Below are 16,666 nucleotides of genomic sequence, written 5' to 3'. Positions count from 1 at the left end.
CTCCTTTAAGTCCAGAATCAAACCTTTGAGAAATTTTTCCCTACAAAGATTACTTTAGGAATATTTTAGAATTATCAAACTTCAGAATATCTTAGTTCAGCTCCAGATCAAGAAACTAAGTATTTTTCAGCATCATTATGCTCAGCTTCCTCAAAACAAGGCCCTACGTGGTGGTCAGCAGCAGCAAGCTTTTTTTTAAACCTCCTTTTAGAAGCCAGAGCAACTGGGGGAGTCACATTCTAGCCTCTGAGGCGAAGCAGTAAAACTTGCTCCAGAATCTGATCTTACAATACTTTTTATCTCTATTTCTTTATAGGAGCCAATTTCTCAAATAACACTACCAGCTTCTAGACTCAGAACCCAGAAAGCCCATGGCTTTAGTCTTAGCAATTTACAGTTTTGTTCCATTTTGTCCCACATTAAATCTTAGCTTGTTTAAGGCCTGGCCATCTCTGGTTTGGTTCACTTATTTTACCTAGTAGTAATAGTAGTAGTAACACTAGTAGTAGTATGTTTGGAGAGGGTACGTCAAAGCATGACATAATGTCTACTTGAACATAAATTTACACTGAATGTTTAAACTGACATACATATTCAACACTTGTGCCAAAACAAACAAACCAAAAAAACCCCAAATGTACTATTTTCTGGCCTTAAGTGACTGAAATTTCCAAAGAAATTTTTTAGGTCAAAAAATGCATTTTTAGTGATACTAATCAATAAACAATAAACAAATTATCTCCCAACAGACTACTGCAAATTAGGGTTCAATGCCATTTAATCATTGGAACATTTTGGTAGATTTTACTTCAAAGAACCGAAGAGTTTAAGTGCCACAGATTTACAGCTTGGAATTCAATTCCTTCTTACAAATATCCAGTTATAACTTATTAAAACTCAAAATGCTTTTGGGGGGGGTATGGAGGATGAATGACTTTCAGAATAGCCTGAGAGTCGTGAATAAAGAAAAACATTGCTGTGTTTATTTAGAGAGTATTACCCCTTGGAGCCAGCGTTTGCACTAATGCATTTTACATTAGCGTGCCGCATCAGGAAATCCTGACTTTTTGGTGCCAAGGGGGTAATTAATATCAGTTCACGTTTTCAAAATGGTTGTGTTTATGTGGGAATGAGGACTGAGCACTAACATGTTGAGCTTGAAGTATGAAAGCTTGCTGTGAAGTGAGATCTTGGGAAAGAATGGAATACTGAAATTAATGAACAGAAAATAGGATTTATATGGATAGAAAAATATTAGTACTGAAAAGAAAGCCATAGCTATACTTCCTTGCTCTTAATTTACTAAGCATTAACAGAAATAATTCCCTGGTAGAGTCATACTGGTAGAAGATAAAATCCTTGGAAGCTATAAACAGTATTTTGATCTACTAATATCAGGAGTCCTCAAAGTTAAAAAATTTGATGATCTGGATAAAATAGTATATGAAATCAATAATCATTCCAAAATATCCTTCCAGAGCTAATACAGTTACACCTCCTATAGATAAAAAAAATTCTTCATATTTGATCTAAGTTGAATAATGAGTGCCACAATAGGTATAAAAACCAAATGTTTTTAGTACATCGTTTTTTTCCCAAAAGAAAAGTTGGCAGGGAAACTAGAATCAAAGTACACACTTCATATAGCCAAAGTGAGAAGAATGAGGAAACCGCAAAACAAAGGATTAGAGAAAAAGTGTAAAGACCAAATTAAAGTAGAAGCCAAAATAAAAGTTAAAAACTGAAGAGATTTTATTAAGTCCTACCTGACACAATTCTCAAAATGAGGACTTAGAAAACATGCTATTTATAAAAGTCTATCTACTAGATACATGCCAAAATGATAAATACGAAGTATATTTTTACCAATACTTTAAAATTAAATCTATTGTTACTAAATACAGCATTAAGTTCATTCAAACGATGGAAAGCAAAGGATGATCTTAGATGAAATAAACATAAAGAGTTTGTCTTACTTCATGAGTCAAGAACGATTAGTCACTAAACAATTAACAAGTACCCTACACACAAAACATTAGCTTGTCATTCCTAAAAACTGTGACTCCAAACAGAACATGGTATAGAGTAATGTGAACTGGCCTTCTGCTACAGGATCCTACATTAGACTACAGGCTTTGCTGCCAAAACAAAGAGCTTAATAAGACAGGATTTTCTCATGTCAGAGTCCACAACAATAGGCAACAGAATGGGCTTCATGAGGACATTCAGGGGATTTTTGATTCTATCTAGTCGGCACTGCCATTCTCTAGAATATTTTTCTAATCAAGAAGGTCAAAGCTCCCCACTAATATATCACGTTCCAACCCTTGGGAAATGGAAAAGAGAAAATGGAGCACATTTTTAAGGATGTGATGATCTAGAAGCTGCACACATCATTCCAACTCACATCCCACTGCTCGAACTTAGTCATTGACCATACTTAATTGCAAAGGACACTATTAAATGTAGTCACTAGGTAGGCTGTTATGTGTCCACCCAAAATTTGGGGATTTTTTTTTAAAGAGACAAAGAATATCAGGAAATAATATTAGTATTTCTTAACACAGACCAAAAATGATGGAAGCCTCTCAGAATGTTCAGGATTTTTATTCACCTGTTAACATTAAATAATTATTTTTAATGCACTGTCCCATAAAAAAATTCTCTCAATATGTTACCACAGTTAAGTATTATAGCCTAAAAAATTGCATCACTTCCATATCTAAGTTCTTAAACTACGGATCTCCATCAGGAAAAAGATAAAATTTATATATATATCTCCACGTATGTACAAGTATATAAACCACATGCACATATATATTTATGCCTATGTACATGTAAATACATATATGTGTGTATATAATATCCTCTTTTCATTATCAAAAGTTTCCCAGATTAAGCAATAAATTATATGATTATCTTATGTGTAGTCTTTATTGAATTAATGAAAATTATATTGCATTGTCTGAGACTTGAAGTTTTAAAAATAAAAGAAATTATCTTGATTTCTTACTTTTTTACAGTAACCAAGCTGAAATACTTTGGGACATCTATAGAGGTAGTTAATTAGTAAGGTACAAAAAAATTAAACAACTTGAAAACTTCAAACAAGCAAAAACTCCAAGAGGTTCTGGTCATTCTATACAAAATCAAATCACATTTCAGTAATTCTCTTACTGTTATGAAGCCAGTCACTGTTTATACCTTTGTGGTTAATTCTTATTCCATAAAAAAACATCTTATCTAAAACAAACAAACAGGGACACCTGGGTGGTTCAGTGGTTAAGCCTCTGCCTTCAGCTCAGGTCATGATCTCAGGGTCCTGGCATCGAGTCCCGCATCAGGCTTTCTGCTCAGCAGGGAGCCTGCTTCCTCCCTTCTCTCTGCCTGCCTCTCTGCCTACTTGTGATCTCTATCTGTCATATAAATAAATAAAATCTTTAAAACAAAACAAACAAAAAAAATCCAAAAAAACCCCACCCAAAAATAAAACAGAGAGGACCCACAACTTTATGCCAACAAAACTGCACTTAGGTGAGTCTAACTAGTCTTTGAAATGCCATTAAATCAAACATGCCTTAATTATAGTTAGTGTTTTAAATAAACAGAATATGGTGACATCTTAAATTAGTTGGTTTATTCAATAAGTAATATTGAAACAACAAGTTATCCACATAGGAAAAAAGTTAGTGCTCTAAACCTTACCAGGTACAATCAAATTTTAGAAAAATGGAAGCAAAAAAGAATTTTTTTTATAAATTCCCAAGTCAAGGAGGTTGCAAGAAACTATGAAATTGAATATGTGAAATCTTAAAACTTTAATACAGTAAAAGACATCATAACCTAAGTTAAAAAATAATGAACAGACTGAAGAGATGTGCAACATATAGAAAACACAAGATTAATATTTGCATAGAGAGATATATAGACATATATATAATGTATATAATTATATATATTAGTGCATATGTATTTATATTATTTCCTCTCTCTTACACAGTAAACATCACAACAGAAAAATGAACAAAGGACATTAAGAGGCATTTTGCATCTAAAAATAGTGAAGTGTCGTTAAGCATTTGAAAAGATATTCAAAATCACAAATCAAATGTAACTCAAATTTAATCCTAAAATAACACTTTTTTTAAAGCCTACAACAACTATAAAAATTAACATGGCTAATATTCTGGTGCTGGCCAGGATTTATTTTCTTAGGAGGATACTTTTTAAAATGTACATAGCCTTATACCTAACATATTCAAAATTTACTATATAGAAATATCTCAACAAGCATACCAAAAATAAAAACAAAAATTAAAAAAAAAAACAAAAACAAAAACAAACAAACCCTTGCCAGATCGCTTATGAAAGCTTTGTTTTCCCAATATAAAAAATTAACAACACAGAATAGGGAGCATTCAAGATATTTCTAACATTAAAAAAAAAAAAAGGAAGTTACAAAATAGTATGGCTAATATATAATTCCATTTTTGTGAAATGGCTTATGTGTGTAAAATCAAGTTGGAAAAAATGTATCAAACCTTTTAACAACCATTAACTTTAAGAGATGAAATTACGGAGCATGTTCACTTTTCGTGTAATCTATTTTTGCTACTGTCTTAATTATTTAACACAAATTACTTTTTTAAGTAAAAGGAAAAGCAGTGGTTTATTCATACAAATTTTGACATGGTTTCTAATCAGGAATACTGAAATTACAAAATTTCAAGAGCAGGAAGAGTCCTGGTACCAAAGTGTTTTTAAAAGAGTATAGTTGGGCGCCTGGGTGGCTCAGTGGGTTAAGCCGCTGCCTTCAGCTCAGGTCATGATCTCAGGGTCCTGGGATCGAGTCCCGCATCGGGCTCTCTGCTCAGCGGGGAGCCTGCTTTCCTCTCTCTCTCTGCCTGCCTCTCTGTCTGCTTGTGATCTCTCTCTGTCAAATAAATAAATAAAATCTTTAAAAAAACAAAAAATAAAAAAAATAAAAGAGTATAGTTAACTCCCTTGAACAACAAAGGAGTTAAGGCCATCAACCGGCTACCACAGTTGAAAATCCACGTATAACTTTTTATTCACCAAAAACATTGCTACTAATAGCCTCCCGCTGACCAGAAGCCTTACCACTAACATAAACAGTTGATCGTATTTTGTATATGTATTATATACTGTAGTTTACAAGAAAGTAAGCTAGAGAAAAGAAACTGTTAAGAAAATCATAAAGAAGAAAAAATCCATTTATAACACAGTACTACATTTATCAAAAAAAACATCCACATGTAAGGGGACCCATGCAGTTCAAACCCATATTATTCAAGGGTCAAATGTACTTAGAGGTACTTAGTGAAATAATTCAAGGATGCAGTGTTTGCTTCCATTTGTGGGTTGGTGTATAGACAACACAAGATTAGCCATGGCTTCTAGGTGAACCAGTTACCTAAGTTAGGTTAATTGTCCACGGGGCCCATTATAATATCCTTGCTACTTTGGCTTCTGTTAGAATATTCCATTAAAAAAATAAAAAACAAAAAACATGTGCCAAAAACAATGTGCCACCACAGTTCCACAGAATAATGCTAATATATTCCTAAACAACTAAACTAGTACAGTTAAGTATTTTAAAATGTTGATCAATAATTACCAGACTCTTTTTTTAGTAACCTTTTGTTTCCAGAATTTTATAGGATGGCATGATATTTCTTCATTATAATACATTTTGATAAAATAATAACTTCAGTTTTGGGGAATACAGTCTATACCGGGATGTCAAATTTGGTAGAAAGCTCCTGGTATAGTTAGTCTTCTTACTAGGTATCAAAGGAGTAAGGTAATTTTTGTCACCACCAATTAAAAACTTTTACGAAATAGGAATGTTATAAAACAATTAAACCTTGCAAATGCACTAGTCTCTAGGAAGAAAGTCCTGGAGGAAATTCTGCTTATTAAAATTGCAATTTTAGTTTCCATTAAAAGGAGAATAAGACAACAGAAGATGGGTTGGCAAGACAAATTATTTCTTAATGTCAGTTGAGCTTATTTCAAATGAGATAACATATCTACACCAGGTTGGGTTCAGTACAATTTTGTCTCCTCAACTCATTTATCTAATTCAGTCATCTTGATTATAGCCTCATGGACTTCATTTTCAGAGAAAGAATTCTATAACAAACAGCCCACACAACATGCTGATTACTGAACAGTTAATTCTAATTAACTTGGGCATGGCAAGAGAATTTTGATAAAGTCCTAGAATACAAATATAGTCTGCTTATACCAGACTAACTTATATAAAAAACCCACAGCTAAGTCTCCAGACAAAACAAGAGAGTCAAAGAGATCTAATTTAAAGAAACAAATGAGAAAATTAAAATCACAAATAATTTATTCTTCCGTTAGAGTTGATACAGTTTTAAATAGCAACAAAGTACACAGTGGTGGAAAATTGGCACAGAACCTATAAGCATTTTCAATCACAATAAGGCTGTCCATGCTTTATCTGTTCAAACTTGATGTCCATTTTCTACTGACCAAGTTCAAAAAAACTCTATTCAGACCTTAAAACACACACTCTCTCATACACACACAGAAACACATTAAAATTCCTCCTTTTGATTACAGTATGTTGAGAACAGTACATTTTGCGTATTCAAATTTATGGCACCCCTTCTGTTTTGTTTCCAGTTAGAAGTGGGAAAAATCAATTCAATTATAAAGAATACATCTTATTCCCTGGGCATAGGCAACTGTGATGAAAATAGCAACTTACCTTTGGGCTAGATGTTTTCAGATTATGCTTAAATAATTGTGGTTATAAACTTTTCAATGCATGATTTCCTGCCCAATGCAATATCCCTGAATTTAGCTAAAATAATCAGGCATAGGACAGTCTCAAATATGATTAAATATGCCACGCTAATAAACAAAGTGATCTAGAATGCAACCTCTATGCTTTTAATATAGACTAAACCTCATCAGAATAAACCTCATCAATAAGCATTTTCCTAAACATCTCTTTGTGTTACATTAACCAAAATAAGAAGGGAAAAATTTAAGAGTGTCCTTTTATAAATGGTATTATTTCCAGGGAAGGAAGTTGAAATAAAGGTTTGTAAAGTCTACTGAACTATTCTATTATATAAACCAATTGTCCTTCTAATGTTAAAAAATAAAATTACTAGATCAATGTTGACTCCTCTCTGATATTATTTTTAAAATGCTTTGATATTACTTACTAAGTTCCCTGATTACTCAAAGTAAAATTAACACTTCCATTTTCAGTTATTGCTATTTTAGGAGAGAATTACCACTTCATTTACATGAAACTGCTACCAAGATTCTTCAGATCCCACATGAAATAATTCTTATTGCCTCACATTTTAAAACTGTATTATAAATGATCTTTATAAAAAGGTTTTAATCCACAAAACTGGAAAGCTTTTAAAAAAATGTCTTTTTACTCAAAACTATCACAGTGCCCTTGTTTATCTAACAGATAAAAGGGATCTGAATTTTCTCTAAAGAACATAATAGTGGACATATGGTGTGCTTTGTCTTCTCCCTCACCTTTATCTTTTATAGTACACCATTTTGAGACCCAACACAATCAAGCATCCACCATGCTCCAATCCACATTTTAACAGAGGATTTCGGATTCTGTCCAATGCGTAGTGTACCGCCTTGCATATTCACCACATGAAATAAACATAATATACAAAATATTGCTGCTGTAAAAAGTGTACATTTCCCTCTTCCCCTTACAAAAGAATCTGTGGAAAAGTATTAAATTCCCTTAACCTTCATAAACATACAAAGCTGTTCACACCTTTCAGTCTATAACAGTCCATTTGAAACACAGTTCCCAAATCATTGCAAATTGGTTATGTCATTGTATTTTCTGTCCAATGTTGCCATCTAGAGTAGAAATGTGAAATCAAGAGTATTTTTTAGCTACTAAAGCCTTTACAACTAAGCCACAAAGGCTGCTTACTGAGGAAACAGCCACTTATCCACAAGGTTTTTCCAAAAACTAGATGGAATGGAAGAATCTCTTCACACAGAGGTGTCCACAGTGCTGAGGTGACAATATGGCTGCTAATAGATACTGGCTATTGGAATGTAAGTACTTTTTCACTGCTGGTAATTTCCATACTGTCCCTAAAAGATAAAATTTAAAAATATAATTAGATAATGATTTGAGCATAGTTTGACCATAATAGCTAGGCACAGAAAATTATCTTAAATCTTAACACTGTCATACCACAAAAGTGACTTCACTGACCACAAACAAAACTGTTATATATTTAAGTACATAGTAATTCTGTAACTGCTTCTCATATTACATTCAATTGCAAATGGATTTCAGAATCTTTGAAACTAGAATAGTACCTTTCACAAAGTAGGAATTTAAGTGTTTGGTAAATTTTATTGAATTAACTGAGCAAGAATGAGTGAGTTCCGGTTCTAAATCCTGCTGTGGTATGTACTGTGTATTAATTAAGAGCTAGTGTAACAACTTTGTGACTGTTTAGCTTATTATAATTGCTATTACAAATTAACATCAATAGTATTTGAAATCAGTAGCAAGGATGGAAAGATGCCTGGAAGATAAAGGGAAAAGAACCTTCCATCCATACTAAAGGAGCTGGGCTGTTCCCTGAGGCCAACAAAGTGTCAGCAAAGGCATTCAGACAGGCAGCTGGTACATAAAATCAAGAGAAGTTTGTTTTGTTTTTGTTGCTTTTAATAAGATAGACTTGAAGGCCTGTAGGCCGGCAGGATGGAAAAGACAAAGAGAGTACAGATAAAAAGAGGTGATAAATGAAGTAGCAGAATTCTACAAGGGAGGTAAATAATGTCCAGTATACAGCTGTTAGGGTTAGATTTCGGAGAAAGGAAGAAATAGCTCTTCCTCTGAAAAAGAAAAAGAATGGCAGAAGAGAAGCCTACTAGAAAATACATATTTAAGAGAGATTTCTTAAATGTGTTTTAAAAAGATGTTCCTAAAAGCACCTATTTTCCAAAAACAGTACTCACAGGAAGCACATAATCAGCTAACTGTTTCTTTTGGCTAAAATTTCCCCCTCCGAGTCATATTAATCATTTTATATCAAGAAAGTATTCTAGAATTGAACTACTTCTAAACCTTAAGAAATAACACCCTAAAACTTTACATTTCCATCCAAATAAATATATATTTTTGAAAATCTATTAAACACCACTATATAGCTAATGGAATAATACATTATAAAGAGAATTAAGGCATTTAAAAAATATTAATGTACTTTCCATAGGTATATCAACAAAATTTAAAGTCAGTGCTCATCTTGAAATATTTATGGGTAGAGTATCAAATCTAGAATTTGCTTAAAAATACTCTTAAAAGAAAAAAAGTAGCTTGGGGGTATATAAAACAGCATTAGCAAACTGTTGATAATTGTTGAAGTTGGTTGATAGATACACGAGGATCCATAATACTCCTCTTTTTTGTATTTGTGTACAGACTGCTATAAAAGTTTAAAATAAGAAATATAAGTCAATGCTTAGCATCAGGAACTTCTTACTCAATTGCTAAACTCAGCTTCAGTATTTAAGTAATCTAAGTCCCAACTCAACTGTTATCTTTCCATCTGAGTCTAAAAAAGATCCTTGAGACTTGTTTTTTTCACACTTAAAAGGTAGGACTCTGATGTCTCCATCTCTAGATCTAAATTTTCTTTCCATTCACAGCTACATTAATTCCTACCTCATCTGTTTGTTGGGACACTTAAATAAGAGAGGACATGAAGAAGGGCTTTTAAAAATTTTAAAATATTATAAATAAGTAAGCCTTAATGCTGGAGGGAAATGCTCCCCTAGTAAATGTGTGTAATGAGATATTAATGAAAGTGACTTGCACATATTATGAATGATGTGAAAACAGAAGAGAAGTTACGAACTGGTGTGCTATATAAATATAAGCTATAATTTATCTACTATATTATGAATTACTTGAGGGTAGTGAAGGTAGGGACTAGGGCTTATCCATCCTGAGGCCCCAAGTACTGGAGAGTGCCCAGCACCCACACATAAGACTTCTTAGATAATGTCTGCCAAATACTATATTCAAGGAATTATAACCATTTATGGAGCAAATGTATGCTCATCACTATAATAAACTTGAAAAACAGGGAAGGTAAAACTTAGAAATAAATAAAGTACAATTACAGTAGTTCTATAAGAGTTCAGAAATGAAAAGATTAACACAGCTAAAATAATTAGAAAAATATTTGAGAGAAGGTGGAAACCTTAATAAAACAGTAAAACTCTGAATAGCAGAGAAAAGAAAATGAGGCACTTCAAATAAAGGAATAGCTGAAGTAAAGGCATGTTGGAAAAACAGGTATAGAACACTTAAGGAAGTGGACAATAAAAAGGAATATACAATAATGAGAAGCAGACGCTATTACTTGGTAACACAGAGCCTGATGTAACAGAAAGAAGTCTGGCTAATAATAATAGCAATCTCAATACATAGCAATATAGCAATCTCTGTATCTCAATAACTAAGACCTTACCATGTGTCAGACACTAATAAATGTTTTGTGTCCATCTACAACCTATATAGTAAATACCATCTCCATTTTATACAAGACGAGACTGAGATGAGAATTAAAAAAAAAAAAAAAAAAAAAAAAGTTGATCCAGACGTGATCACAGTACTGGGACCCAATCAAATCACAAGCCCAAAAAAGTGTACTGTATATCTGCAACCATTAGCAAATTCCAGAATTAAAAGTACGGGTTTGGGAGCCAGAATCCAACTTCTAGCATTAACTCCACCACTTAACAGTTTCTTATCCTTAAGAAAGTTACCTATCCTTCCTTTCTCGATTTTCTCATCTAACAAATAAGAGTAATTATAATCTCCACCTCAAAAAGAAGAAAACCTGAAATGCTCTATAATATTCAAGTACTCATTGATATTACTGGAGGCAGCTTGAGAAAGTATGTTCTAGTCAGTCACTACAGGCTCTAGTCACTCAGAATTTGCCAGCCAACTCTACTTCTTGGCTCTATCATCTTGGGCAAATCACTCCAACTCTCTAAAACCTCAGCTTCTCTGTGTCTGTTGCTTCAATTTTTTTTTTTTAATTATAAAATTCCTCTGACTAGGGTGTAAAGAATGAATGAGAAAGGAAGCAAGAAGACAGCATGGAAGGATCCTGCTGTGATGAACCTAGAAGATGTTGATGGTCTCAATAAAGATAGGACCATGGTTACAGAGAACTGGATAGATTTAAGAACATGTTAGGAAGAAGGGTTAACAGATTCTGTCGTGTTTTAAATGGAGGGAGAAAACCTAGAAATCAAAAGCGGCATTTGGCATTCTACTTGATGATAATACTTCTCTTTGATAGAGAAAACAGAAAGGAGGAGGAAGTTTGGGTAGAAAAATTGTGAATTTGTTTTGGTTATGCTGAACCGATACATCTAAGTGGAGATGTCCAGTAGGTATCTAATTTTGAGAAGCGAGAGTCAGACTTCATATAGAGATCTGGGAGTCAACAGCACCATAAACTGGGACCATGTGAGTAAACGAGATTGTCGAAGGACAGTGTACTGAATAAAGAGTCATCCCTAGCCTAGAAACCTGAGCAATATCAATCAACTTTCAATTTCTTTCTTTCATTTATCTAATCATACAAAAGTCTTAAAATTATTCTGTCACAATACTTCTTAGGGATTTCTTTCAGTATTCTTATGAGCACCATTCAAATTTTAGAAAGTAAAGGCCTTTATTTATTCACTTATTTATTCACTTTATTCACTTATTTATACTTTATTTTTTTATCAATATTTACTGCTAATTGCTATGTTCTACTGGGTGATGGAAACTCAACAGTGGTAAGAAAACAGAAGTGGTGATGTCTTTAAAGGACTGACATTCTAGGGTAAGAGAGTATGACAATAAATAATACATAATCTATTACATGGAGACAAATGCTACACTGAAATATTTAAGCATCTAACATAACTAATGAAACGTTCCCACTAAAATGAGTAACAGGCAAGGATGTCCCCTTCTCACCACCCCTTTACAAACACTGTACTAGAATTCCTAGCTTATGCAGTAAGAAAAAGAAACATGCAGATGATAGGATCATATAGGTAGAAAACCCCAAAGATTCAACAACAACAAAAAAATCTTTGAAACTAATAAGCAAAGTTACAGGATACAAGTTAACATTCAAAAGTCAATCACTTACCTGTATGCCAGCAATGAACAAGTGGAATTTGAAATTAAAAACACTACTATTTATACTAACACAAAAATGAAAATTAGGTATAAATCTAGGTATAAATTAGGTACAAATCTAACAAAATATGCATAAAATATACATGAGATAAACTAAAAAACTGATAAAAAAAATTTTTAAAAATAAATGGAGAAATGTTACATGTTCATGGATAGGAAAATCAATATTGTTAAAATGTCAATTCTTCCTTATGTGATTTAAAGATTCAACACAATCCCAATCAAAATCTCAGCAAGTTATTTGTGGTCACTGACAAATTGATTCTAACGTTTACAGCGAGAGGTAGAAGACCCAGAATAGCCACACAATATTGAAGAACAACAAAGCCAGAGGGCTGATAGTTCTGACTTCAAGACTTACTATAAAGGTACAGCAATCAAGACAGCGTGGTACTGGCGAAAGAACAAAAAAATAGATCAATGGAACATTAAAGAGCGCCTAGAAAGCCACATAACTGTAATAAGCTGATCTTTGACAAAGAAGCAAAGGTAATGCAATGGAGCAAAGAGTCTTTTCAACAAATGGTGCTAGAACAACTGGATATCCATAGGCAAAAAAGTGAAACAAGACAGAGATCCTAAACCCTTCACAAGAATTAACTCAAAGTGGACCACAGACCTAAATGGAAAATACACAAGAATAAAACTCCTAGAAGATAACACAGAAGAAAACCTAGGTGATTTGAATTTGGTAATGACTTTTTAGATACAACACCAAAGGCATAATCCATCAAAGAAATAATTGATAAGATGGACTTCATTAAAAGTAAAATTTTGTACTCTGCAGAAGACAATGTCAAAGGAATGAGAAAACAAGCCATGAAGACAATACAATATTTACAAAAGACACATCTGATAAGGACTGTTATACAAAATATACAAAAAACTCTAAAAATCCAACAATAAGAAAACAAACAACCCAATTAAAAAATGGGCCAAGATCTGAACTGACATCTCACTAAAGATATAAAGATGGCAAATAAGTGTATGAAAAGATGTCCACATCATGTTATTAGGGAAATGCAAATTAAAACAATGAGATACCACTACACACCTATTAGAATCGCCAAGATTCTGAACACTAACCACACCAAATGCTGGCAAGGATGTAGAATGAGATTGCTGCTGAGAATGCAAAATGCAACAGCCACTATGGAAGACGGTTTGTTAGTTTCTCACAAAACTAAACAGACTCTTACCATATAATCCAGCAAGCGTGCTCCTTGGTTTTTATCCAAATGAGTTGAAAATTTATGCCCACACAAAAACCTGCACATGGAAGTTTATAGCAGTTTTATTCATAATTGCCAAAATTTGGAAGTAACCAAGATATCTTTCAATAAACAAATGGATAAACAGACTTCAGTACATCCAGACAATGGAGTATTACTCAGCACTAAAAAGAAATATGCTATCAAGCCATGGGAAGGACTTAAATGCATATTACTAAGTGAAATGCCAGTGAAATGAAAAGGCTACGTACTACATGATTCCAAGTATATGACATTTCAGAAAAGGCAAAAATATGAAGACAGTAAAAAGATCATTGTTTGCCAGGGGTTAGGGAGGAGAGAGATAAACAGGGAAGCACAGAGGATTTTTAGGGCAATGAAACAATTCTATATGATACTATAATGGTCAATACATGTCATTATACATTTGTCAAAATGTACAACACCAAGAGTGAACCCTAATGGACACTATGGACTTGGGGTGATAATGATCTCTTCAGTCTGAGTTCACTGATTATGACGAACGGACCACTCTGGGATGTTGATAGCAGGAGAGGCTGTAAATATTTATGGATAGGATTTATATGAAAACTCTGTACTTTGTGTTCTATCTTGTTGTGAACCTAAAACTGCTCAAAACAATAAAGCCTATTTTTTAAAAATTAAAACATGCTTCCAGTGAAGATGGATTTGCCCAAAAACCACTCAAAACATATGAAATGATCGCATTCAGGACACAAGGTAATGAAGAAAAGCAATTTAAGAAACTGGAAACAAATGAAGTGAGCCCTCTGGTTATACATTTTACTGTACTAAGAAGTCTCTACACTGCAGTGTGTGGAGTGGAACTAAGCCTACATCTGAGTTAAAGACAAAAAGCTTAGAGTCTGGAGAGAAAACAGGAGCTAGAGTTCATAGGACAGAGTACTAGAAAGGAGAGAAATGCATAGAAAGAGAACTGTACAGCTCTGCAAAGGAACTCTCTTGAGTACTCAGTGTAGTACTGATATGCAAATGCAAGCAGAAACAACCAAAAGAATTAGAAGCAGCAATACTTGGCACTCTTAAAGAAACAGAAATAGTGCATATTCCTACCAGTCAGAGTGAAAAATCTCACAATTCAAGGGCATTGGGTTGAGTACTTGAAAAGTTACTTAGCAGGAATACTTAGCAGAGGACTAAACACTGCTTTGGTCCTGCCTAAAAACCTTAAAAGCAATCCCCATAAGATCAAGATGTGTCTACATTATTTAACTGCATCCCAAAACAAAGCTCAAGAATATTTCTAAGAATACATATGTACCCACCACCCAACAAAGCAAAAGTGGCATTCATAATTTCTGGCATATAATCAAACATCATGCATACAAAGAATGAGAAAAATGGCCCATAATGAAAAGAAAAAAAAATCAATCAAAACTAATCCAGATGTTAAGAATTATCAGAAAAGGATATTAAAATAGTTATACCTGCATTTCACATATTCAAAAATTTAGGCAGAGACATGGAAGACATAAAAAGGACCCAAATTGAAATTCTAGGGAAAAAACTCAAACTGAAATTCTAGAAATGAAAAATACCTGGGTATGGATCAAAAGCAGATAAAACAATGAACAAGAAAACATTAGTGAACTTTAAGACACAGCAGAAGAAACTACTCAAAATAAAACAAAACAAAAAAAAAAGGAAAATAGAAAACAAAGTATCAGTGAACTATGGTGCAATTTTAAGGAGTCAAATATACATGTAATTAGAGTCAACTAATCATATAATTGGAGAGGAAAGAAAGGGATATAGGGGTAAGAGAAGGAAAAATACTTGGTCAGAATTTTTCCAAATTTGATGAAAACCATAAAGCTACAAATCCAAAAAGATATGCGAACCCTATGCAGAAAAAACAGCCAAACAATTTCACAAAGGGAAAAATCTCAAAAAAAAGCCAAAAAAAGAAATACCAACTACCAGAAAAGAAAGAGAAGAGTAAGAGCAGATGTCTCCTTGGAAATAATACAAGCAAGAAGATGGTGGGGCCACATTTTTTAAAGTGTTGAAAGTAAAAATACAAAACAAAACAAAAAACAAAACAAATAAACAAAAAGAGAATTCTATACCAAGAATAAATATTTTTTAATAATGGAAGAGAAATAAACACTTTCTCAAACATACATGAACTGAAGGCCTGTGTTATAATAAATATTAGAAACAATTTCCTTTCCTTCACACAAAGGAAAATGATATCAGATGGAACTATGAATCTACCATAGGAATCAAGAGTACCAGAAATAGTAAATATATAAGGTTTTTTCTTATTATTTAAATATCATTAAAGGATAACTGCTTTTTTAAAACAAAACAAATTCCATATGCAATAGTTTATAACATGTAGAAATAAAATTTACAATAATAGCACAAAGGTTGAGAAGAAAGAAATGAAAGAAAACTATTGAAAGGCTTTATACTACACATAGGTGGTATATTATTACCTAAAATATGCTACAAAATGGATGAACCTTGAAAACATCACACTGAGTGAAAGAAGCCAATCACAAAATACCACCTATGGCATGACTCCATGTATCTCAAATATCCAGAGTAAGAAAATCTATACAGACTGAAAGTAAACTACCTGTTTCCTAGGGCTGGAAGTTTAGAGAAAAATGAACAAACTAAAAAAAAAAAAAAATCCCAATGAATGGTATACTCTAAAATGGCTGAGTTAATTGAATAGCATGTGAATTATATCAGTAAATGTAGTTGTTTTTTAAGAAGGATTAAAGTTCAAAATAAGACAGAACAAGAAGAAAAAGAAAATAAAGTACAAAAAAGGAAAAAAAAATCAAGATGATAGATTCAGTCAAATCCACAATCACATAAAAAAACATAATGTTCAAAGCCCCTCCATTAAAAGGCAGATTGTCAGACTGGATTAAAAAAGCAAGACTTGACAAATGCTGCCTTCATGAAATACAATTTAAACATAAAAACACCAATATGTTAAAAATAAAGGGATAAGGGGTACCTGTCTGGCTCAGTTGGTAGAACATGCAACTCTTGATTTTGGGGTTGTACATACAAGCACCACATTGGATGCAGATTACTTAAAACTAAAATCTTAAAAAAACTAGTAATAAAAGGGTAAAAA

The 16,666-nt window shown here is 32.9% G+C and overlaps 1 protein-coding gene across 6 annotated transcripts in view; it reads right to left on the bottom strand.

Moving 5' to 3' along the window:
• Positions 1-6,361: 6,361 nt before the first annotated feature.
• The window catches only part of SS18 (SS18 subunit of BAF chromatin remodeling complex), a 92,537-nt gene continuing 82,232 nt past the window's right edge, over positions 6,362-16,666 (bottom strand). For 5 of the 6 annotated variants that reach the window (XM_047697216.1, XM_047697215.1, XM_047697219.1 and 2 more), the window contains one exon: positions 6,362-8,151. In XM_047697216.1, coding sequence (XP_047553172.1) covers positions 8,125-8,151 — 27 coding nt within the window. In that variant the 3' untranslated portion in view covers positions 6,362-8,124. Of the gene's footprint in view, positions 8,152-13,491; positions 13,562-16,666 lie in introns of all 6 variants that reach the window. The other variant, XR_007121881.1, reaches the window with a different exon arrangement.

The sequence above is a fragment of the Lutra lutra genome, chromosome 12 (assembly GCF_902655055.1).
Source record: "Lutra lutra chromosome 12, mLutLut1.2, whole genome shotgun sequence".
NCBI lineage: Eukaryota > Metazoa > Chordata > Mammalia > Carnivora > Mustelidae > Lutra > Lutra lutra.
This window is presented reverse-complemented; position numbering and strand designations above follow the sequence as displayed.